This window comes from Ailuropoda melanoleuca, chromosome 9 (assembly GCF_002007445.2).
Source record: "Ailuropoda melanoleuca isolate Jingjing chromosome 9, ASM200744v2, whole genome shotgun sequence".
In the NCBI taxonomy this organism is placed as follows: Eukaryota; Metazoa; Chordata; class Mammalia; order Carnivora; family Ursidae; genus Ailuropoda; species Ailuropoda melanoleuca.
This window is the reverse complement of record NC_048226.1, coordinates 29,664,296-29,688,646: the sequence shown is the minus strand read 5'-3', so window position 1 is coordinate 29,688,646 and position 24,351 is coordinate 29,664,296. Positions and strand designations below refer to the sequence as shown.

At 50.0% G+C, this 24,351-nt stretch overlaps 1 protein-coding gene and 1 long non-coding RNA gene across 5 annotated transcripts in view; one reads left to right on the top strand and one right to left on the bottom strand.

Annotated features, from left to right (window-relative positions):
• The window catches only part of LOC100472774 (cytochrome P450 1A2), a 23,515-nt gene extending 2,066 nt beyond the window's left edge, over nucleotides 1-21,449 (top strand). Inside the window, exons 1-8 of one of the 4 annotated variants that reach the window (XM_019803511.2) lie at nucleotides 12,523-12,698; nucleotides 15,815-15,937; nucleotides 16,756-17,586; nucleotides 18,128-18,248; nucleotides 18,718-18,807; nucleotides 19,069-19,192; nucleotides 20,245-20,331; nucleotides 21,055-21,449. In XM_019803511.2, the coding sequence (XP_019659070.2) occupies nucleotides 16,768-17,586; nucleotides 18,128-18,248; nucleotides 18,718-18,807; nucleotides 19,069-19,192; nucleotides 20,245-20,331; nucleotides 21,055-21,352 (1,539 nt within the window). In that variant the 5' untranslated portion in view covers nucleotides 12,523-12,698; nucleotides 15,815-15,937; nucleotides 16,756-16,767 and the 3' untranslated portion in view covers nucleotides 21,353-21,449. Of the gene's footprint in view, nucleotides 1-12,521; nucleotides 12,699-15,814; nucleotides 15,938-16,755; nucleotides 17,587-18,127; nucleotides 18,249-18,717; nucleotides 18,808-19,068; nucleotides 19,193-20,244; nucleotides 20,332-21,054 lie in introns of those variants that run through there. The other 3 variants (XM_034668051.1, XM_011229598.3, XM_034668050.1) reach the window with 3 other exon arrangements.
• LOC105239224 overlaps nucleotides 20,794-24,351 on the bottom strand; it is a 23,172-nt gene continuing 19,614 nt past the window's right edge. The window contains exon 4 of the long non-coding RNA XR_004627767.1: nucleotides 20,794-21,113. This is a non-coding gene — a long non-coding RNA (uncharacterized LOC105239224). The remainder of the gene's footprint in view (nucleotides 21,114-24,351) is intronic.

The window sequence follows — 24,351 nt, the reverse complement described above, 5'->3', positions numbered from 1 at the left end:
GTGGGGGGTGAGGCAAGGAAGTTGGCCACTGTGCGGAGGAGGGGGTACCCCCCCCCGCCATCTGTCCACTGCCACTGCCTCATTCTCTGCCAGGACCCCATCACTGCTCGCTGGAGTAAAAGTAGCCTCCAAACCTGGTTCCCACTTGCCTGTCACTCCCTCCAATTCCTTCGCAAGCCTGTGGCATCTAGAAGGGTCTTTTCAAAATGGGAAAACTCATCCTGTCGCAACCATGCCCCTTCAGTCATTCCCATCTGAACGAAAACCAGAATCTTTGACGGGTCCTACCAGGCCTGACCACCGCGACTTCCTCCTTTTTTTTTTTTTAAGATACCACACTTTTTAAAAAGTTTTAATTTATTTATGAGAGAGAGAGAGAGCACATAAGCAGGAGGGAGGGGCAGAGGGAGAGGGAGAAGCAGCCTCCCCACTGAGCAAGGAACCCACCAGCTCTACTTCTAATCTCCCCTATTTTAAAACTCATCTAAGGGGCACCCGGGTAGCTGAGTCAGTTCAAGCATCTGACTCGTGATTTTCAGCTCAGATCATGATCCCTGGGTCCTGAGATCCTCTCTCTCCCTCTGCCCCTCCTCCACTGCACACGCCCTCCCTCTCTCTCCCTCTCTTTTTCCGTAAAATAAATAAATAAGTCTTTAAAAATAGATTGATAAGCCAAGCCTTTTTTTTTTAAGATTTTATTCATTTATTTGACAGAGAGAGAGAGAGAGAAAAAACACAAGCAAGGGAAGCAGCAGGCAGAGGGAGAGAGAGAAGTAGGCTCCCCACCGAGCAGGGAGCCTGACATGGGACGTGGGATCATGATCCAAGCCAAAGGCCGATGCCCAACTGACTGAGCCACCAAGGCATCCCTGATAAGCCAAGCCTTTGCGAGATATTAATAATCAGTAAAGCAGTTAAATCCACCTGGGGAATGGTTGAGCCCAAAGTGCTGATGCTGTAAGAGTGGACTTTAGGCGTCAGAACAGGCAGGAGACAAGAAAGGTATTGCTGGGCTTCCATTCCGCCTAGCATCCCTCCCTTCAGTCCACTTCTGCATCTCTGGCTCAGCCTGGGGAGCCTCATGGTACCGAAGTGAGGTCTGTTCAATCTCGGTTGGAGCTAGAGCCACAGAGAGTAGAAAGAACCCACGTGGAAACCGTGGCAAAGAAGGCAGGAGCAAGGCACCCCCAGAGCCCTCCCCTGCTCTGCAGCCCGTCTCTCCCTGGCCTTCCCAGGGTCCCCACCAAGGCCCTAGCCCTAGAGAATCGTGGCGGCCTGCTCAGTGGCCCTGCAAGATCATTGGCTGGGGCTCCTGCCCAGAGACCCAGCAGACTCCTCCTGGTAGAAGATGCTTTGCTCACATTCTCTACGGGGCTCTTGACCCCAAAGAAATCCATCAGCTAATTAAACCAATGTCTCTCCCACTTCTCAGGCAGCTGGAGCTGGAGAGACTTATGCCAGAAAGGAGAAGGCCCAAGGACACCTAGCAAACCAGAATCTAGAGCTCTGGCCCCTTGCTTCCTGGCCAGGACTCTACCCACCACGATGTCTTGTCCCAGACTACCGGCAAAACCTCAGGGGTCCAAAGGCAGACAGGCTCAGCCCCTGGGTCAGGGCCCCCCATGTCCCCATACTCCTGGACAAGAGTCTGGTGCACGGGGGTTACAGAAGGCATTGCACTTCTCATTGGCAAGCCTGTCTGAGGGAACAGCCCAGACAAAGGGGCCTCTGGGATCACCAGGCTGAGAAGGAGGGAGGCAGGTAGGCAGGAGGTTAGAGGGCCTTGGTGTGGAGCTGAACAGCCCATCCTGGGTCAAAGTTCGCATGCCTTTGCGTGAGAAGAACTTTGGCTAGGATTCCCCAGCCATTGATCTATCTGCTACCAGGAACAGGGGGGCAGTGGGGCAGTGGGGAGGGGAGAGGGCTAGGGGCTGAGGGTCTTGGGCTAACCAAGGGTGTTTGATCAGCACTGCTAAAGGCCATGGGGGGGGCCGGGAGGATGGAGAGACATTAAGACCCACAACAAATCCCTCTCCCACAGGGGAGGTGGGAAGCATGCCCCAAACATAGCCTATGCCTAATCGGGAAATGCTCCAGGAGCTGTGAGAAGGCTGAGACCCTGGGGTGGGGACGGGTAAGGGGCTCTGTGGGAGGGTAGACTAAGAAGAGTGTAAGAGGGGGTGTTCCAGGCCGGGGCAGGGGCATGGCAATGAAGAGGCGTGGGAGCAGGAGGCTGGCGTCAGGCTGTGGGGCAAGAGTGGGGTTGAGTGGATGTGGAAAACTGGGACTTGCCTCCCAGTGTGTCTTCACACCCCACCACACCTGCGCCCTGAACCCTGAGCAACTTCCCCTCTCCTAGCTGTGCCCAGACAGCCAGAGAGACTCAGGTTGCTGGATCCGGGGCTCCGATGGGGCACCCCTTGGCTCTCTGGCTTTTCGCTACTATAGTCCCATAGTTCGGGTTGACAACGCTTTCCCAGGATAGCCTTGGTCTAAACCTGCTGAACAGATAGAATTATTCAAAGTGCCTTCTTTCACTCTCCAGAGAGTGCTGACTTGGACAATAAATTATATGGTTTCCCCAGTGTTAGTGGCCATCTGAGGGGTTTTGTGTGCCCAGCATTCTCTCCTCCTGTGGCAATACCACTTCGATTGTCCTTTGGGGACCACCTCCCTCCTCCTCTTAGCTAGTGGGTTTGGTAGAACGGGCCCCACCTCAGGCTATCAGGTCAGCCCACTGAGAACCTTACAGAGGTTTTTATGAAATTGTTGGAAAAGAGAAGTTCTCTTTTTGCCAGTGGTGGCTCAGCGGATTAAAAAATAAATCTGGGGCTACTGGTGGCCATGTTTAAAGAAGGCCTACTTCAGAACGATGCCCATTCAGGGGAAGGCAGAGCTGGGAGATGAGGGAAGAGAGAGGGGGGAAGAATTGGCGACGTTGAGCACCTAGATCCAGTTATTCCTGAAGCCAGTGAAATTCACCCACAGAACATTGCTAGTATCTGAGTCCGCATCACCACCGCCTCCCCTTTTTCCTCTTTCCTCCTTTCTCCATTCTTCCTCACCTCCTCCTCTTTCCCTTCTTCCTCCACCTCCTCTTTTTCTTCTGCTAGGAGTTGGGGTTGGGGACTTGACACCAAAGAATTGCAACCAAAATCTGCCTGCCAGAGAACTCTCTGAGTGATTAAACCTTGGCCCTTGAGGCTGACCCTAAGACAGCCTGGGTGAGTTGGACAGAATCCTAAGAAGTCACTCCTAGTAGCTTCTTGGTGGCCTGCCCCTGGGCCCCAAATGCCACCATCGGCACCTCGGGGGAGGCTAATTCTATCTCCGGAAGATGCCACGACGGTGTTGAGGAGCTGCTGGTTGGTGGGGTCTGGGGGGAACCCATGCGGGAAGCAGAGGCCATCAGAAGAGTGTGTGCTCCTCGTGTGCTGGGAGCAGAGCTCACTGTTCTGCTGGCTGGGGGAAGCCCTGAGAAGGAAGTGGCCGTGGCCAAGTCCTGGTGCCCCATTTCCACAGCTTCTAGCTGAGGAAAAGATACCTTCCTCTCGCCAGGTTCAGGACAAAACAAGGTGAAGTTTTCAGAAGGAAGCTGATGAGGAAACAGTGCAAAGCCCTTCCAGATGTGGCTCCTATTAGCTCTCTGACCTCCTTGTCTGTGACCCTTCCTTCCCCTGGCTCACTCCTCTCTACGAGCACAATTTAGAGAGGCTGGTAAGGGACAAGGCAGCACCCCAGGGCTAACAACAGCAGGGCCAGATTTGGCGAGGAGACGAAACAGAAGACAGAACACAGAGAAGGTAGCTGTCGAGAGTCTCCACAGAGGGAGCAGTGGCCCTCATGGAGAATTGCAGCTAGCATGCAAAGACCCTGCAGGGAGAGAGCCTATGTACTCTGACCTCACTCTGTTCATGCCCTCTCACGGCCTGCTGGTGCCTTCCATGGACCCAACTGAAAGCCAGAGAAAGAGAAACCCATTCCTGTAGCCCACAAAGTCAGCCCTCCAAGACCAAGAGTGGAGAAGGGTGGAGAGTAGGACTGGAGGGGCAAGTGGAAGCTATCCAGCACTCTGCCTCAGGGCCTTTGCACTTGCTGTCCCCTCTCCCCCTGGAAACTTCCTCCCCAAATCTTCCTGTCTTACTTCCTCATATATCATCTTCTCAATATGCCTTCCTTGGTCATCCTGTGCAAAACTATACCCTGACTCCCAGTCTACCCCACTTCTCACTTGAGTTTTATTTGTATACATACAAACGTCAGATATACTCTATATTTTATTACGCTGTGTGTGGTCAATGTCTCTCAACTAGAACGTAAGCTCCAGCAGAGTATGAACTCTTGTCTGTTTTGTTTTGTTCTGTTTTTTTTAAGATTTTATTTATAGGAGATCCTGGGTGGCTCAGTCGGTTAAGCGTCTGCCTTCAGCTCAGGTCATGATCCGAGGGTCCTGGGATTGAGCCCTACATCAGGCTCCCTGCTCAGCAGGGAGTCTTCTTCCCCCTCTCCCTCTGCCTGCCATTCCCCCTGCTTGTGCGTCCTCTTTCTCTTCTCTCTCTTACTCAAATAATTTTATTTATTTATTTGAGTAAGAGAGAGAAGAGAGAGATTTTATTTATTTGAGAGAGAGAGAGAGTGCGAACAGGGGAAGGAGCAGAGGGAGAGGGAGAGGGATAAGCAGGCTCTGGACAGAGCACAGAGCCTGATGCGGGACTCCATCCCACAGCCCTGAGATCATGACCTGAGCCAACATCTAGAGTGGGATTCTTAACTGACTGGGCCACCCAGGCACCCTCTCTTGCCTGTTTTGATCAATGTTTCATCAATAGCAAACTGGCACACTGTGGACGGGAAATGCATATTTGTTACATAAGTGAATGGAAACATGCAAAACCCCCAAATAGGAAAACACATCTAGTTTTCAATAGTAGAAGCCTAGTGAAATTCTGGGTCTTTGTACACAGGGCACCAGGTCCAAGGTGGTCAGCCAAATGGACCTCCACCCCAGATCTTTTCTTCAGCACCTGCTCGGTGAATGTCAGTCATTCTGCTCCCAGAAGACAGGCCATCAGGCACCGTCCCGCCTTCAGAAGCTCATCTCAGCCTGGCCCAGATCAGACGTCCGACCTTATGCCTCCTTCACTTCCGTCCAGGGCCAGCATCTGGGCAAGGCCACATGGTTGACCAGATGGCCATGGTCACCGGAAGTCCTCAATTTCTTTCTGTGTTGAAGCTTCCTGTTTCCTCTCAATGGGGCCACGATCAGGTTCCCCATAATAATTGGCAGAGGGCAGGCTCTGCGGTGGCCCCCAGCAGAGAGAACTCTGCAGGATCGGACAAGAGACCTCCAGAGACTTCTGTGTTTTGATAGGTGGGGAATGGCTGGGAAGGTGCAGGCCTGGGAAACAACACAGAGAAGGCTGGGGAGGGGGGAGAGTGCCCGCGGGCTCTGGGCTAACTCTAGAGGGCAGGGGAGATGAAGGCAGACCTTTTTCCTTTTTCTCTTCTTCCTTCAATAGCAACGGATATGATTAATTTAGACCCATAGTATATGTCTGAGTTTGACTCATTCTCCTCAGGTTGGCAGTTCCCTTTACTGTTGGGGGAGTGTTTGCCAAGCCAGTGAATTGTGAAAACAGCTTTGCAGGGAAATGTTTGACCTGCCGAAGGGGGGTTGGGCACGCTCAGGGGAATGCTCTGATTCCCAGTTAGAGATGCCTTTTTATATATAAACACCGAGGTCTGCTGAGAGCAAATGTTCTCGTCTCATCAAAGCAAGGCCTCTGCTTTGTCAGCCAGATGCTCCTGGATGACCTCCCACTGTCTCCGGCAAGGAGGTGGTCTCATTCAGACCTATTGGGGCACAGCCTGGCTGCCCCACCAGCCAGGGCCTGGGCACCCGACCAACTAAGGAACCTTTTCCCAACTGCCCCACCACTTGCAGGCACCCAGTGGACTTTCCCCCTCACCTTGAGTTCTCCTCCTTCCTAACACCCTCCTCCACGCCCGTTTTGGGCAAGTATTTTCCATTTTCCTTTCCCGAGCTATGTGCCTTTGGAGGAGGCTGACCCCAGCCCCCCAGCCTGAAATAGTAGGTCTTGGCGGCTCTGCACCAGTCATTGTGGCTGCAGTTGCCTTGCTGGTGACTGGATTAAACACAGATCTGTGATAGGATTCTGGCCAATGATATGGAGGAGAAATCTGGGTCATGATAGGAATCTGGTTAAGAAAGACTGGTTAAGGGGCGCGGGTCGCACAGCGGTTAAGCTTCTGCCTTCGGCTCAGGGCGTGATCCCGGCGTTATGGGATCGNATAATTAAAAAAAAGACTGGTTAAGGGGCGTCAGGATGGCTCAGTCAGCTAAGCATCTGCCTTCGACTCAGTTCACGATCCCAGGGTCCTGGGATCGAGTCCCACATCAGGCTCCCCGCTTGGTGGGGAGCCTGCTTCTCCCTCTGCCTGCAGCTCTCCCTGCTTATGCCCTCTCTCTCTCTCAAATAAATAAATAAAATCTTCAAAAAAAAGACTGGNTAAAAAAAAAAAAGACTGGTTAAGGGGCGTCAGGATGGCTCAGTCAGCTAAGCATCTGCCTTCGACTCAGGTCACGATCCCAGGGTCCTGGGATCGAGTCCCACATCAGGCTCCCCGCTTGGTGGGGAGCCTGCTTCTCCCTCTGCCTGCAGCTCTCCCTGCTTATGCCCTCTCTCTCTCTCAAATAAATAAATAAAATCTTCAAAAAAAAGACTGGTTAAGGGGCACCTGGGTGGCTGAGTCAGTTAAGTGTCTGCCGTGGCTCAGGTCATGATCCCAGGGTCCTGGAATGGAGCCCCATGTCAGTTGGGTCCCTGCTCAGTGGGGAGTCTGCTTCTGCCTCTGCCCCTTCCCCTGCTCATGATCTCTCTCTCTCTTTCTCAAAAAAAAAAAAAAAAAAAAAAAGACTGGTTAGTGATAACAACACATAGCAAAAACCTTCAGAAAGAAAGGAGAATGTTTTTTGGACCATTTGTGTTGTTTTGTGTGTGAAACAAGGTCCAATTGAGGCGGCTACCAAGGGGCCTGGGAGGAGCTGAAAGTCAAGGCCACTGCTCTTCCTAAGGGTGCTGGGTCCTAGACAGTGCCTACACCACGGGTCAGGAAGACAGCGGTTCCCAAGGACCTGGGAAAGCCCAGCATGCCCACCAAAGCCTCGTGGCCAGCAGGGAAACAAAAGCCAAGAGCAAGTGATATGGTGGAGAGAGACTGAGATGCTGCTAGAGTTTTTATTCCCCAAAATAAAAAATAAGGAATGGCCATCAGGTATCTACAAGTGGTGGGGCAGGTGGGATAGGGTCCCTAAGTTTGTCGAGTGGCCCATCACTGGCTGGTGGGGCAGCAAGGCTCTGCCCCAATAAGTCTGAATGAGACCACCTCCTTGGCGGACACTGTGGGAGCACATCCAAGAACATTTGGTTGACAAAGTTTTTTGTTTGTTTGCTTACTAAGAGTAATTTTATTATAGCTGGGATCAAATACTTTCTGGAACACATTTGTGATTGTTTACTGAAAGCCACAGGAAGGACAGGAATTCCCTTAATGAAAAAATGCTTCAGGTAAACTATTCTGAAAACCAGGGTCAACTGGGACAACTTTCGGGAAAGGCTTCTTCACTCTGAAAAGGAATACATGGCAAGATGTGCGGTCTTGTCCCTCTGGCCCTTGTCATGTCTGAATGTGATGGCTGGAACTGCAGCAGCTATCTTGTGACCAGAGGGAGCCAGCTTGGGGCAAAAAGCTGAGGTTCCAAGGATGGTGGACCACAGATTTGCAAAGAACCCATTTATTATTCAGGGTCCTTGCAAGAAACAGGATCCATTCAAACTGGGTCATTGGGGAGCGTTTAGTAATGACGATTTACAAAGGTGTGGGCAGGGTTTGGGGAAACCAACACAGGATAGGGTGGTACCATACAATTAGTAATAGAGAAGAGCCCTCACTCTCTTGGGCTGGAAGCGACAAGAAGAAGGAGGTGTTTCATGGACCCAGAGAGAGACTAAGGAGAGGAGGACTGCCTGGCAGGAGCTGCGGCCTACCATAGTGACTGCTGTGACCTGTGGAGTAGAAGTACCCCAAGTTCATTCTCTTCCCACCTTCACGTCTCATGCTAGTGCCGCCCACTGACTGAACCCAACAAGGAGTCAGAGGATGGGAGGAGCCCACTGATACAGTCTGCTGAGGTCAGCCTCTTGGTGCACAGAACAAGAGTGGGGGTTGGATCTGGAGGACAAAGAAGAGTTTCAGTAAGTCTGCAATGATCTCATTCATCTGATTGCCTGCTTGTTGTCAGTGTCCTCTGTGAAGGCAGGGCCTGCCTTGTTCACTGCTGTAAGTTTTCTTCTAGAACAGTGGCTGGCAGCACAATTTATGCTCAAAGAATATGGTTGAACATCTGCTAGTGACAGGCACGGAACTAAAAATCGAGTGAATAAGAACATGCTTGCCTCAAGTTGTCCCGTCTAGAGAGGGCAAGGGAAACCAAGCAATATGACACTGGAGTGTTGGTACCATGAGACAGCCATGCCCAAAGAGGAGGATCTGAACCAGAGTAAGGGCTCAGGACGCCCCAGAGGAGGTGGGCCTGGGGTTGAGGTTGGGAGGATTTGCTCTCCTGGAGACGTGAGAATCCTTTGTCATTAATGCATCCCAATACCACAATATAAGTAAGCTTTTCTTACCTGGAAGCAGTGCATTTCCTGGAGGGTTGTTTGTTGGCTGGGGAAGAAGGTTGGGCGGAGGGTAGGGTGTTCCAGGCAGAGGGAACAGCATATGTAAGAGCACGGAGGCAGAAAGCTGGAGGAATGAGAAGCTGCTTCCTATGACTGGTGGGAAAGCTGTGTGAGAAGGAGAGGCTGTAGGGAAGTGAGGAGAGAAGGGAGCAGGAAGTGGCTCCCATGCTGAACTGAGTTGGAACTTTGTTTCCAGTGCCTTAAGAAACTGCTGAAGGATATGAAGGAGGGATGCTCAGATTTTTAAAAATTATTTAATTAACTTATTTCTTTGAGAGAGAGAGAGAGGGCCGGGGGAGAGCACAGAAGGAGAAGCAGACCCCTGCTGAGCAGAGAGCCTGATGCGGGGCTCAATCCCAGGACCCTGAGATCATGCCCAGTGCCGAAGGCAGACGATTAACTGACTGAGCTCCCCAGGGGCCCCAGGACACGCTCAGATGTGCAGTTCAGCAAGTTCAGGTGGGTGGAGATGTGGAGCATGGATTGGAGAGATGAGCCAAGGAGGGAGCCAAGAACTGTGCAGGCCAATATGGCAGCCAGGAGCCACGTGTGACTACTTCAACTCAAAATTAAATGGAATTCTGAGGCAGCTGGGTGGCTCAGTCGGTTAAGGTTCTGCCTTTGGCTCAGGTCATGATCCCAGGGTCCTGGGATTGAGCTCCACCTCGGGCTCCCTGCTGAGCAGGGAGCCTGCTCCTCTTTCTCCTGCTCCCCCTACCTGCGCTGTCTCTCTGTCAAATAAATAAATAAAATCTTTAAAAAAATAAAATTAAATGGAATTCAGGTTTCTGCTCTCAACTGCACTAACTAACCACATTTCAAGTGCTCAATAGCTGCATGTGGCTTGTGGCTACCCTATCAGACGGCACAGACATACAAAATTCCTAGCACCGGAGAAAGCTCCATTGGACAACATTGGCCTACCTGTGGTGAGATCAAGTAGGAGGTTCCTGCAAAAGCCCAGGCGGGAGGCGGTGCTGACAGCCTTCTGCAGACAGTGCCACAGGAATGGAGAGAAGGAGTGAGACCCAAGAGGTATTTAAACAGTAGGATCCTGAGAATTCTGATGGTGGTGAATGACAGAAAGAGACTTCCAGGATTCCCAGGTTTCTGGCTGGGTCGAGGATCAGAGGGAAAGTGCGTGTGCAGGGAAATAACACGCTTCATTTGGGCACAATGAGGATGCTGTGAGTGGGGGGCCTCGGGGTGACATACACAGCAGGTGATTGGATGTCCAGGACTGAAGCTCCAGGTCCATATCTCGTAGAATCGAGACCCCCTAGATTTAATTTAACGTGTCCAGCAAGGTCCTCCTTCTCTGCCAGGTCTGGGCACAGAGACTAATGGGATTCAGCCCCTGCCTTCAAGGAGCCCACAGTCTCGGCTGGAGTTTGGGTTAGACAATGGGCCAACCAAAAACCACAGTTCCTTGTGACCAGAGCGTGGCAGAAGTGAGAATGGAATGATGAGAGGCACGAAGAAGGACTTACCCCACAAGGAGCAGAAAAGGGGCTGTCAATTACTGAGTCCTGACCAGCAGCCAGATCAATGAATGAGCACTGAATAAATTTGTTGAGTGACCCAGGAGTGCCCTTTACCCTCCCCCTCACCTAAACCTTAGCCATGCCCTGCGTGCTCCCCCTGGGATCCTATCCTCAAGATAGGATTGCTATGAAGCTAAAACAGAGATGGCTGACATTAAGCACACAGCACAGAGCTTAAGGCATAGCAGGTGCTCAATAAATTTTAACCGTAAGGATTATTGCAGGTTCCATAAAACCGATGCAGGAAATGCCCAAAGCAGAGTCTTCACAAAGTTGCTGTGCCAGTTAGCATTTTTACTTGGGAACACGAATTGATTCAACAAATCTTGTTCTGAATGCATGCCATGTGCCAGTCCCAGGGCTAGGAACTAGAGATAAGAAGAGACGCAGAGGCTACCTCGACCTTTAAGTTCACAGTCCAAAGGAGAGGCAGCACGAAGGGTGATGTCAAGGAGGCAGTGTGCAGCATGGTGACAGTCGAGCAGGGTATAGAATGATAGGCAGGAGCTGGCCAGAGGACGCAGGGTGGGGCGATGAGTTTCAAGCAAAGGGATCAACATATGGAGAAGACGGTGGGGGTGGGGCAAGGGGATCATGGGGGCGAACAGAGCCAGGGCAAGAGCTGCTGCTGAAGCCTTTGGGTGTTAAGCGAAGGAGTTTGGTTTTTATCCCGAAGCCTATGGAAAGCATTGAGGAATTTTAAAAAGGGAAGTAGTCAATACACACTCCAGAATGGATAAAATTAAAAATATTAAAAATATTCCATGGTGGGTCACCTGGGTGGCTCAGGGGATTAAGCATCTGCCTTTGGCTCAGGTCGTGATCCCGGTGTCCTGGGATGGAGCCCCGCATCGAGGTCCCTGCTCAGTAAGGAGCCTGCTTCTCCCTCTCCCTCTGCCTGCTGCTCCCTCTGCTCGTTTTCTCTCTCTCTGTCAAATAAATAAATGAAATCTTAAAAAAAAAAAAGATTCCATGGTAGTAAGCATGAGAAGCATGGACCCTCATACATAGCTGGTGGGTGTATCTATTGGTTCAAGTACGCTGAAAAATTGGTAGAATCTAGTAGCACTGGACATACGTCTAGCCTGTGACCTAGCATGTCTTCTCATTGGTCTATACATAGCAGAAATACATACAAACACATGTGCAAGGGGCGCCTGCGTGGCTCAGCCGGTTAAGCATCTGACTTCAGCTCAGGTCGTGATCTCGGGGTCCTGGGATAGAGCCTTCCATTGGGCTCCCTGCTCAGCGGGGAGCCTGCTTCTCCCTCTACTTCTGCCCCTCCCCCGTGCCTATGCTCTCTTTCTCTGTCTCGGTCTATCTCTATCGCAAATAAATAAACAAATCTTTTAAAAAGTCTATTAATTTTAAAAAATTCCACAACCAAAAAAAATAGTACACACAGCATGATTTCATTTATATAAAGAACAAAAACAGTCACAACTCATCTACACTATTAGAAATTGGGGTTGTGGGGTGCCTGGGTGGCACAGCGGTTAAGTGCCTGCCTTCAGCTCAGGGCGTGATCCCGGCGTTATGGGATCGAGCCCCACAAGGCTCCTCCACTGTGAGCCTGCTTCTTCCTCTCCCACTCCCCCTGCTTGTGTTTCCTCTCCTCGCTGGCTGTCTCTATCTCTGTCGAATAAATAAATAAAATCTTTAAAAAAAAAAAAAAGAAATTGGGGTGTGGTTACCCTTGGGGAGGAAGCAAAGGGGATTTCTAGGATGTTGGTAATGTTCTGTGTCTTGATCTGAGGGCTAGTTATGTGGCTTTGTTAAATCTATAAAAATTCATCAAGCTGTACATGATAGCTGCACTTTTCTGGATGGATCTTGTAATTTAATTAAAAGTTTTAAGCTTTTTATCAAAAATAAAGAGAAATGGTCTGTCATGTACAAGTTCAAATATTTTACGTAGGTACTCCATCCTCAAGGAGGGGGAGCAGAACTCCCTACTCCATAGGTGTGGGTCGCTCACGGTGACTTTCTTCCAAGAGCACATATGGAAAGGGGCAGAAGGAGTGACTCACCACGAAGAAACTTGACAAACACAGCTTCGGCCAGCTGATCAAGGCCAACATCACCCAGCCTGAGTCAGGCTGACAATATGTAGCCTTGACATGATATAACTAAGATGACACTTTACTTCTTGCTCTTCCTACAAATAACCCATAACCCCAGCCTTATCATGAAAGAAACAGACAAATTCCAGTACTGGGCATCCTACAGAATACCTGACTGGTACTCTTGAAAAATTGTCAAGGTCATCAAAAACAAAGACAGTCTGAGAAATGTCACAGTCAGGGGGAGCTTAAAGAGAAATGACCACTCAGTATAATGTGGTAATCTTCCTTGATGGGATCCTAGAACAGAAGAAGACACCAGGCAAAAGGTAAGGAGATCTGAATAAAGTATGACTTTAGTTCTTTGAAGAATGAGAGCAAGAGAGAGGGAGAGGGAGAGAGAGACAGAGGTAGAGAGGAGAGTGAGGAAGGGAAGGAGGGAAGCAGGGAGGGAGGTGGGGGGGAGAGAGACACAGACAGAAAGAAAGAGAGAAATCGTTTTCTGTGAAACTTAGCCTGGCCTCAGATCTTGATCATTTTATTGTGTGAGCTGAACCCAGTAGAGACAGACAGAAAGCAGTTGTCCTTTATCTCAGCTGAGGTCTTCAAATGTGCTCTATCGGACTTCCCAAACTTGCCCCTTGACTGCAGCTCAGTTTGACCCCACAGCTTTCTCATTTTCAGGAATTAGAGAGCCCAGTCCAATCTAAATCAAAATTGCTTTCTCACATCCAATTTAGGGTGAGTTCCCAGCCTTCTGGGGACCCAACCAGCCCTAGTGGGAAGGGGAGAAATTTGCTCTGTTTCTGTACTCCCTCCTTCCACGCCCTCGCCGCCCCCTTGCTGGCCACTCCATCAGGGCGGTTGAGGGGGGAGGGTGCTGGAGGAAAAGCCAATCTCTTTTTATCTGGCTGGTGCTGTGTGTCTTCTCTCTGGGTTAAGGACGCCCTTATGTAGCAGATGTTCCACTGCCAGCTTTTCACCAAGTCCCAACTGTCCTCCACATCACAGAGTCCCTGAGTGGCTGAAGGACTGGCTGACAGCTCACTCCCGCAGGTGCCCCTCTCCTCTACAGTGAGGTCCCATGTATGCAGTGTAGGTCCCGCCCCTACAGGATGTCTACCTGGCTCTCAGAAGACTCATATAGGGGTACTGCACCCCACTCTGGTCATGCAGGCTACCCTTGCTGCCCCCACCATTCAGCTGCCCCCCCCAGTCCAGGGATACTTTTCAAGCGGGTAAGTAGTGTGCAGTCTTCTGAAGGTTTGGGACTCGGCTCTAACACGCTGCTCTGGGACCTAGAACAAATCACACCACTTCTCTGCACCTCTATTACCCCATTGTAATACGAAGATAGTATTAAATTCCATTCCACAGGATTACTGAGAATGTTTTCCGTTCGTACATGTAAAGCTCTTAGAACAACTGGGCCCATAACTATTAAGCTTTATAAAGTATGTGATAAATATGCAAATGGCATAGTCCCCTCCGCATCCTCCAACCCACCTGGACTCCTGTCTGGGAGGGAGAGGCCATTCTCCCCTCTTGCAGGTATCCCACTCTCAAAGCTAGGGTCTCCTGGACTCACCTCACTTGGCTCCTTGAGCCCGAGAGTTCCTCTTGCCTTCTCCAGGGGAGGAGAGAGAATCACTATGGAACTCCTTAGCAAGCAACAGCCCTCTTGCTACCTTAAAGCTCCTGTACTTTCACTGAACGCCCGCCTACCTTCCCCTGGGACCTCGGATAGCTGACATTTGCCAGATTTACTCTCTCTCCTCTCAATATACATACACACATGGACGTACACTTCTAAACAGACTCATTTATTTTTTATTTAAATTCAGTTAATTAACATATAGTGTATTATTAGTTTCAGAGGTAGAGTTCAGTGATTCATCGGTCTTATATAACACCCAGTGCTCATTACATCACATGCCCTCCTCAGTGCCCATCACCCAGTTACCCCATTCCCCCACCCACCTCCCCTCCAGCAACCCTCAGTTTGTCTCCTATTATTAAGAGTCTCTTACGGTTTGTCTCCCTCTCTGATTTCGTCTTTAAACAAAATCACTTAAAAGTAAGTTTTATAGATTTAACAAAACCATGACATGCTACAACATTGATCTGCTAAGAAGATTGCCTACAATACCCTCCCACATAACTGTGATGCTATATGTTCACAGCTAAGAAAATTCACATAAGGGGCGCCTGGTTGGCTCAGTCGATTACACATCTGCCTTTTGGCTCAGATCGTGATCCCAGGGTCCTGGGATGGAGCCCCCCACAATCCCTCCTCCTCCTTCTCCCTCTGCCCCTCCCCCAAGTTGTGCATGCTCTCTCTCTCAAATAAATCTTTTTTAAAAAAGGAAATACTCATTGGGGCGCCTGGGTGGCACAGCGGTTGAGCGTCTGCCTTTGGCTCAGGGCACGATCCCGGCGTTATGGGATCGAGCCCCACATCAGGCTCTTCAGCTATGAGCCTGCTTCTTCCTCTCCCACTCNGGAAATACTCATTGGGGCGCCTGGGTGGCACAGCGGTTGAGCGTCTGCCTTTGGCTCAGGGCATGATCCCGGCGTTATGGGATCGAGCCCCACATCAGGCTCTTCAGCTATGAGCCTGCTTCTTCCTCTCCCACTCCCCCTGCTTGTGTTCCCTCTCTCTCTGGCTGTCTCTATCTCTGTCGAATAAATAAATAAAATCTTTAAAAAAAAAAAAAGGAAATACACATTAATTCCATAATATTTTCTAATCTCCTGTCCATGCTCATGTGCCTCCAATTGTCCCAAAAATGTCTTTTGCAGATTTAAAACATGTTTTCTTGAAGTCCAGGTTTCTGTGAAATTTTACATATAGCATTTGGTTGTTCTGTCTCTAGGCTCTTCGTTCTAGACAAGGACCTTTTATTTTTTAATGACACTGACTGTTTTGAAGAATCTAAGTCAGTTGCCATGAGGGACAGCCCACAGCATGGATAGCCTTCGTTTGATTTTAAGTTTCTTATCATCTCTTACCAGGAGGGAGGAAGGCTAAGGGGTCGCCCTTTAGAATGCAGGGTTCTTCTCATCTCTTGTTTTCAGATTAAGGACTTGGGCTGAAATTCAGGGGTGGCCAGAGCATGCCTGTTCCCTACCTGGTTTTGCGGGTTGTCGGAGGGGTGCTACGGAGGAGCAGATCGGCCTGGTCTGAGGGCTCAGGCAGGGTCCCTCCTCATGCGGGCAGTGGGAAAGGAGCCTGGAACAACCCAGGAGACTTTTGTTCTCAGCACCCTGCCCTGCCCTGGAGAGAAATAAATCTATTGATCCTGAACGCTGAAAAGACCTGGGCATTCCTCCATCAGGACATAGCACTTCTCCCCGGGGCCCTGGGTGGTAGGCGGAGCTGAGGGATCATGGTGCAAAGCCAAGGGCTGACCCTTCCAGCTTCATTTGGTAACTTTGATATCAGGTGACCAGGATGGCAGGGCCAATCTGACAGAGGGTGGTATTTATAAAAGGTCATCTCCCCCGGAGCCAGAAGCTCTGTACCAGCCTCCACAACCCCGCTGATCTCAAGCACCCGCCTGGACAGGTACCTTTCTTGGGTTCATTTTCCAGTCCCTGGGACTCCTCCCCCGCCCTCCCGCCGCCAGTACATCCTGGAAACCAGAAGAGATGGAGGAATGAAGGGACTCTGGGTTAGGTGTAGGAGGCCTGAGTTCTAGTGCTTCCTGCCCGACATCAGACCTCACTTTCTCCATTTTTCAATTGGCAGCTTGGACTGGGCCATCTCTAAAGACCCTAAGCATGATTCAAATGACGAGATGGGGAGGGGTCCCCACCTGGCACGAGGGCAGCCGTGGCTCTAGCTGCAGCCAAACCTCAGCTTCCAAGATTGTGAGGGGTGGGGAAGAGTTGCTCTCCTTGGATGTGGTCAAGGTCCCTGGGTGGGACCTCGGTGTTGCTGGGTGGGAGCAGCTCCCTATTCCCTGGGTAGGAAGAGGTATTGGCAGGAAGCCAGCATTGGCAGGGACCCTTTGGCATAGTGCCCAGCATAACCCTGAGCTGGGGGCTGGCAAGGGTGCTTCCCTGTTTGAAAGTGTCAGTTGCCTCCACTCCAGGCTCAGAACTGGAGACCGAGGTGGTGGGCAGAAGGGAGGGTCGGGGCTCAAAGGGCAGACCCTCGGGTTGAGCATTCTGAGGTTCCTTTCTAGGCCTCAGATTCTGTGATGCTCTCAGGGTGAGCTCCCAGGACACAGGACCCAAGGTGGATGTATCTTAGTCTTTCTGGTGTCCAGCTGGGAGCCAAGCACTGAGCATATGCCAGTGTTTATTGACCGAGAGAGTGAATGAATAAGGGAATGAATAGCTCCATCTTGACACTCAGCCTGGCTCCTCCTTCTTCCCCAGTAGTTGGTACAGATGGCATTGTCCCAGATGGCCACTGAGCTCCTCCTGGCCTCGGCCGTCTTCTGCCTGGTGCTCTGGGTGGTCAGGGCCTGGCAGCCTCGGGTTCCCAAAGGCCTGAAGAGTCCCCCGGGGCCCTGGGGCTGGCCCCTGCTGGGGAACGTGCTGACCTTGGGGAAGAGCCCGCATCTGGCGCTGTCGAGGCTGAGCCAGCGTTATGGGGACGTGCTGCAAATCCGCATCGGCTCGACGCCCGTGCTGGTACTCAGCGGCCTGGACACCATCCGGCAGGCCCTGGTGCAACGGGGTGATGATTTCAAGGGCCGGCCCGACCTTTACAGCTTCACTCTGGTCACAGATGGCCAAAGCATGACCTTCAACCCAGACTCTGGACCAGTGTGGGCTGCCCGCAGGCGCCTGGCCCAGAATGCCCTGAAGAGTTTCTCCACGGCCTCAGACCCGGCATCCGCGTCCTCCTGCTACCTGGAAGAGCACGTGAGCAAGGAGGCCGAGGCCCTCCTCAGCAGGCTGCAGGAGCGGATGGCAGAGGTTGGGCACTTTAACCCCTACAACCAAGTGCTGCTCTCGGTGGCCAACGTCATTGGTGCCATGTGCTTTGGGCAGCACTTCCCTCAGAGCAGTGAGGAAATGCTCACGCTCGTAAAGCACAGCAATGATTTTGTGGAGATTGCCTCCTCCGGGAACCCTGTGGACTTCTTCCCCATCCTTCAATATATGCCCAGCCCCGCCCTGCAGAGATTCAAGGCCTTCAACCAGAAGTTAGTGCGGTTCCTGCAGAAAATTGTCCAAGAGCACTACCGGGACTTTGACGAGGTGAGCCCAGGGTGCTGGTGGTGAGGGGACACCTGGGTCTGGCTCCTCTCACCCAGCCTCCAGGTACACACACAGCTGGTGTGCTGCCAAGGCCTAGGAAGGCTCTGGAATGTCTTGGATCAACTGCACTACCTGGAACCAATCCCTCTCCCTCTCAGGCCTCAGCTTCCTCATCCAATTGTGTCCCTCTCAGAGTTACTCAAAGCCGCAGAGATATTTGCCTGTGAATGGGGCCCTGGCAGAGTCCCGCAACCGCAATGTGGGGGGCTGTTATCATGAGAAGCCTTTTGTGCAGTAGGAACCTGAACCCTGACAGAAGCTAATCTGCAGCTCGGGTGGCACTTGGCTTCCCAGTACTTCCCCCAACCTCCTCCTTTGAAATTGGACCCCTGGGGTTATTGGGAGGAAGGGCACCCAGGGCTGCTACCAGCTCCCCCTGGAAGCCCAACTTACTGCCTGGAGGTCGGGTGGAAGTGCCATGTGGGGCAGGGCAAGGTCCGACCTGGAAGTGCCAGGGTGCCCCAAGCTTGTGTCCCCACAGGGCAGCGTCCAGGACATCACAGGCGCCCTCTTGAAGCACAGTGAGAAGGGCTCCAGAGCTAGTGGTGGCCACATCCCCCATGAGAAGATTGTCAACCTTATCAACGACATTTTTGGGGCCGGTAGGAACCAGACCCATGCCCCTTCCATCCATCAACGCCTGCTGTTCACCCACAGACTTGCCCGGCCCGAGTCCATCCGATCATTTGCTAACCACACACCAGATGGTTCAGGGCAGACACCTGACCCATGCTCAGGGTCTGAGTCTGGGCCAGGCCAACAACTCCTGGTGAAAATTCAACTAAGCCCCTCTCTGCCTCTGGGCCTCAGTTTCCCCACCTGAACAATAAGGGGTTCTCTAGCCTGTAAGTCTAGATCCCTGTAATTCCAGCAGCTAATTATGAAACTAGTCACTCAAATTTGTGTTGAGGAGACCAGGTCTCTACCCTCAGGAAACTCATGGGGGGTGGAAGATGTAGGGGGAAAGAGGCAGAGAAAACAGTGCTTGGTGCCTAAGTGCTGGGTGCTTAGTAAATGTTGGTTTCTTGTTCTTGTCTTCCTCCCTTCCTCACCTTGCACCATGCTGCCCAGGATTTGACACTGTCACAACAGCCCTCTCCTGGAGCCTCATGTACCTTGTGACAAACCCTGAGATACAGAGGAAGATCCAGAAGGAGCTGGGTATGTGGTAGAGATGCACAAGCTGAGAGAAGCCTTGGGATCTCCAGGTCATTTCTTCAGTGTACATATGGCTGTTTTGTGCCCACTATATGTCAGCCCTGGACGTACAGTGGTGCCCACCCTTGCCTAGAACGTGCTGGGGGTAGGGTGGTTAGTGGGCCTCAGATATAGAACAGGTATAGAACCACGTAATAGGGGACTTAGATGCCATGGAGCAGTCAGGGCAGCCCTAAGCCTTGTTTGGTCTTCTGTGTTCTGCAGACACAGTGATTGGCAGGGTCCGGCGGCCCCAGCTCTCCGACAGACCCCAGCTCCCCTACATGGAGGCATTCATCCTGGAGATCTTCCGACACACCTCCTTTGTCCCCTTCACCATCCCCCACAGGTAAGGCCAGCTTATTCTGCCCTGCCACCTTTGTAGTCCTCACCATGTTTCTTCCTCCCATCTTCTCAGCCCTGGCCCTGGCTCAGACCTTGGCCTCTCATTTCTGGCCATGTCACCAAGTTCCTCGTAGACCCTCAACCTTTAGGCTGCCCCTAACCAGTCCAACCATGATCAAACTACCCAGCTTTCAGGAGAAAGTCACACTCCTGACCTCAGCTCTCCTTCACCTCTGCTCACGTTCCCTCCCTGCAAGTACTCTCACCCCAGCCGGGCTGGCCTCACTGCACCTGGCCAGCATGACGCAGTCAACCTCCAATTTTGCTTATGCTGGACCTTCTGCCTGGAATGCCTTCTAACCTCTTCTCCCACTACCAGAATCCTATCTTTGCCCAAAGTCAATCCTGACACAAACTTGCCCTTCACTAGCAGGCTTTCTTGATTCATCCAGCTGGCACAGCTTCAGTCTCTGATACATTGTAGGACTTTAAGTCATTTGTCCTTGGTTATGTCCTGGGATTTTAACAATGTCAAAAGAGTTTGTGAACATTTGCTTCTACCCCCATGTTGGTTTAGTTATTCCCAGAGTAAAAGACCTGACTCCTCAGCCAGGCTGGGAACTCCCCAGGGCTAGCCCAGACTGCCTGTTCCTTGGCTCCAGAGGATGGCCAAGTGCACAGCTGGACACAAACAANCCATGTTGGTTTAGTTATTCCCAGAGTAAAAGACCTGACTCCTCAGCCAGGCTGGGAACTCCCCCAGGGCTAGCCCAGACTGCCTGTTCCTTGGCTCCAGAGGATGGCCAAGTGCACAGCTGGACACAAACAAAAGTTCAGTAAACACTTGTTGAGGTTGAAGAACAGGAGCTGAGGAAGGGGAAGGAGAGTTTCACCCCTTCCCTGCTCCTGATACCCCCTCCCAGTGTAGGATATGGAGACTACGGAGATTGTGGTGGGCAAACTATTGGGGCGAGGTGGAAGTAGGAGCAAGTAGCTCCCAGAGACATGCTCCAGTCTTCCTGCCCTGAGCCTGACAGAGCCCTCTTCCCTCCTCAGCACGACAAGGGACACGACACTGAAAGGCTTCTACATCCCCAAGGAACGCTGTGTCTTCATAAACCAGTGGCAGGTCAATCATGACCAGTGAGTATACCTCCCCCACTGAGAAATACATGAGAGTCAACAGACAGGAAAGCTGTTTGTCCCCCTAGGAACTGGGTAGAAATAGAGGAATGGGGCTTCAATTGCTATATGTGCTCTGTTCTAAGTAGCAAAATTTAGGTCCATGTTTCTCAAACATTGGCGTACATAGGAAATTACCAGATGTTGATTAGATTAAGGGGCCTCATCCCCCAAGATTCCACTTTGGTAGGTCAAGTGGAGTACCTCAGGTGATTGTGATGTCCATGGCCCAGCGACCTCTCCTCGGAAAATCCCACTCTAGCCTATAGGTAGGGGGACCATATAATTTACCATCCAAACTGAGGCACTTCTGAATGTGAAAAGGGATGCTATCAACAATTACTTCAAAACAATAAAGCATAAACCAGGATGTACTGCTGATGCCCCTTGTATATTAAGTGGGATGGAGATAATGTTTTCCTTCTTTAAATTTCTTTTAGTTGAAGCATTATTTCTTTAAAATAACAAATTGATACAACAAAGCACCATTTACAAGGCCAAGCATTTTAGAGAGAGTTTTGTAAAAGAAAAAGCATGAAAGTACAGTTTGGTTCCTCTCTTCATTCTCTTCTCATTACTCTCAATCTATTCTAACATTTGTGCCATCCACAGAAGTCTCCCCCAGGCTTTTTCTCCGAGGGTCTCCCCCGACCAGAAATCCCATCTCCTCTGTTCCTCTTGCAGAAAGGTGTGGGGGGATCCATCTGAGTTCCGACCAGAGCGATTCCTCACTGTTGATGGTACTGCAATCAACAAGACCTTGAGTGAGAAGATGATGATCTTTGGCATGGGCAAGCGCCGATGTATAGGGGAGGTCCTGGCCAAGTGGGAGATCTTCCTCTTCCTAGCCATCTTGCTGCAGCAGCTGGAGTTCAGTGTGCCAGCAGGTGTGAAAGTAGACCTAACCCCCATCTTTGGGCTGACCATGAAGCACACCCACTGTGAGCATGTCCAGGCACGGCCACGCTTCTCCACCAAGTGAAGGCACCAGCATACCAAGGCAGAGGGAGGAGTAAGGATCACCCATGGGTCCTCAGCCCTTGTTTTTTGTTTTTCCTTTTTCTTAAATAAAAGCTTTATGGAGGTATAATATACATACCATACAATTCACCTTCCAATGGCTTTTAGTATATTCACAGATCTTTGGGCATTCCTGGATCCAGTTTCAACATGGGAGGTTCCCACACACACACACCACCAAGCAATTCTCAGACACTGACAGGGTGTCCAAGAATTCAACTCCATTCTGACACTACCTACCCAGAGATAGCGTGACACTTCACAGCTTAAGGGCTAAGTCCTGTAAGACTGCCCCTTACCCCTGACTTCAGTTGCCAGTCACAAGCCCCAGGCTGTTACCTATACTTCTGATCAACCAACTTCAGATTGGAGTTTCCAGTGACCTCCTCATTAGGTTCTTTAATTTGCTAGAGTGGCTCACAGAACGCAAGGAAACACTTAGGTTTACCAGTTTATTAAAGGATATGACAAAAGATATGAATCAATAGCCAGATGAAGAGATACACAGGATGAAGTCTGGGGAAGGGGCACGGAGCTTCCACGTCCTCTCCAAGCACCCCGCTCTCCCCACTCTCTGTGTGCTCACCAACCTGAAGCTCTTGATCCCAGTACTTTGGGGATTTTATGGAGGCTTCATTGCATACTCAGGACTGACTAAGGCTTTGGCCATTGGCTGATTGATCCTCCAGCCCCTTCCCCCTCCCTGGAGGTTAGGGAGTAGGACTGATCCAACACTCTAATCACATGGTTGGATCTCCTGGCAACCAGTTCCTGCCCTTGAGAGCAGTCCAAAAGCTACCTTCATTAATATAACAAAAGACACCTTCATCGCTCTCAACACTTAGGAAATTCCAACAGTTTGGGGAGCTATGAGCCAGGATCCGTGGACAAACACCAAATATATATGAGAAATGTATTTTGGTCGTCTGAATGACCAAACATATTTCTTATAAATCACAGTATCACAACAGAGTTGTACTACCACACCATAATCAATTTTAGAACCTTCTCATTAACTGGAAAAGAAATCTCATACCAGTTAGCAGTCACTCCCCATTTCCCCTTAACCCACTTCCATGTCCCAGCAGTTCTAGGCAACTACTAATCTACTTTCTGTCTCTATAGATTTACCTACTTTGGACATTTCATACACACGCAATTATATAAGACGTGGTCTCTTGTGACTGGTTTCTTCACTTAGTATAATGTTTTCAAGGTTCATCCATGTTGTAGCATGTATCAATAAGCCCTGGTTTCTTGAGTCCTAAGAGTAAGCCCAGGTTTGTTTCCTCAGTCATTGATGGGTACATTGTTCTCTGCTCTCTCTTCTCTCCTTTCCTGGTTGACCCAAGTCTTTGAACACTTGTAAGGACTATGAGGGAAGGGACCCACCCCTGTGGGCCAAACCCAGATGGCTGAATGGGGATCCCTCACATCCCATCCTCAAAACATCTGACTTCTCACAAGGCCTTGATTTGTTCATGCACAGCTAGGGGAGTATAAGATCCCCAGAAGTGCTTGGATTATCTGAAAAAGCCCCAGGTCTCATCAAAAGGCACTATCAAAAGAATGAAAGCATAAGCCACAGAATAGGAGAAAATATTTGCAAATCATATATCTGACAAGGGATTGATATCCAGAATATACAAGGAAATTCTACAAATCAACAGGAAAACAAACAACTCAATTCAAAAATGGGTAAAAGACTTGAATAGAGTTCTCTAAAGAAGATATGCACCTGAACAACAAACACATGAAAAGATGTTGAACATCTTTTTTTCATCTCCAATAACATTAGTTATTAGAGAAATGCAAATCAAAACCACAGTGAGATACCACTTCACGCATGCTAGAATGGTTATAATAATAATTTTTAAAACTAGATGGCTATAAATATAACTTGTTATATAAAGATAAGTGGTTACCTCATTATAATCATAAGGCAAAAATGATGGTAGGGGGCACCTGGGTGGCTCAGTCAGTTAAGCATCTGCCTTCAGCTCAGATCATGTTTTCAGGGTCCTGGGATCCAGTCCCCCACCCAGCTCCCTGCTCAACAGGGAGCCTGCTTCTCCATCTCCCTCTGCCATTCCCCCCACTTGTGCTCTCTGGCTTTCACCCTCTGTCAAATAAATAAATAAAATCTTTTAAAAAAATCTATGGGAGATGTACCAAAGATAAAGCGAAAGGAACCCTAACACACTACTACACAGATGCGTACATATTATACATAAGTTAAGAAAATACAGAAAATTAGTAATTGTGGTAAGTACTACAAACAAGACTGTCCACTCACTCTTAGGTGTGTTAGTACCTATAAAAGGATGAATGGTTGAAATGAACTTCATGTGGTAGCCATTTTTGCTGCCATTTATCTAGTATCAGCTGTAGTACTGGTCTCACACTGTTCAATTTTGTTAATATATAAATTTTGCTAGTAGTACATCTTTTTTAAAAAAGATTTATTTATTTATTTCAGAGAGAGAGGCGGGGAGCACCAGTGAGGGGAGGGGCAGAGGGAGAGAATCCCAAGCAGACACCCCACTTAGCATGGAGCCCAAGATGGGGCTCAGTTTCATGACCCCAAGATCACAACCGGAGGAGAAATCAAGAGTGGGATGCTCAGCCGACTGAGCCACCCAGGTGCTCCACTAGTAGTATATCTCGATCCAAAACTACAATGATGGAATATAGAGCTTGGAGAATGGCAGATATTCACATGTTTGTCCACAAGTAAATTAGTAAGACCAGACAATGGAAAAGTACAGGCCAATTTCTTTTCATACAATCTAGTTTAATATGGGTATTGAGCCCTTAATATGTGGCTAATCCAAATTGACATGTGCTATCAGTATAGAATACATTCAAGATTTTGAAGATGTACAAAGAATGTAAAATATCTCAATTTGTATATTGGTGGAAGTATATCTTTGATATAGTGTGTTAAAATGCTACATTCAA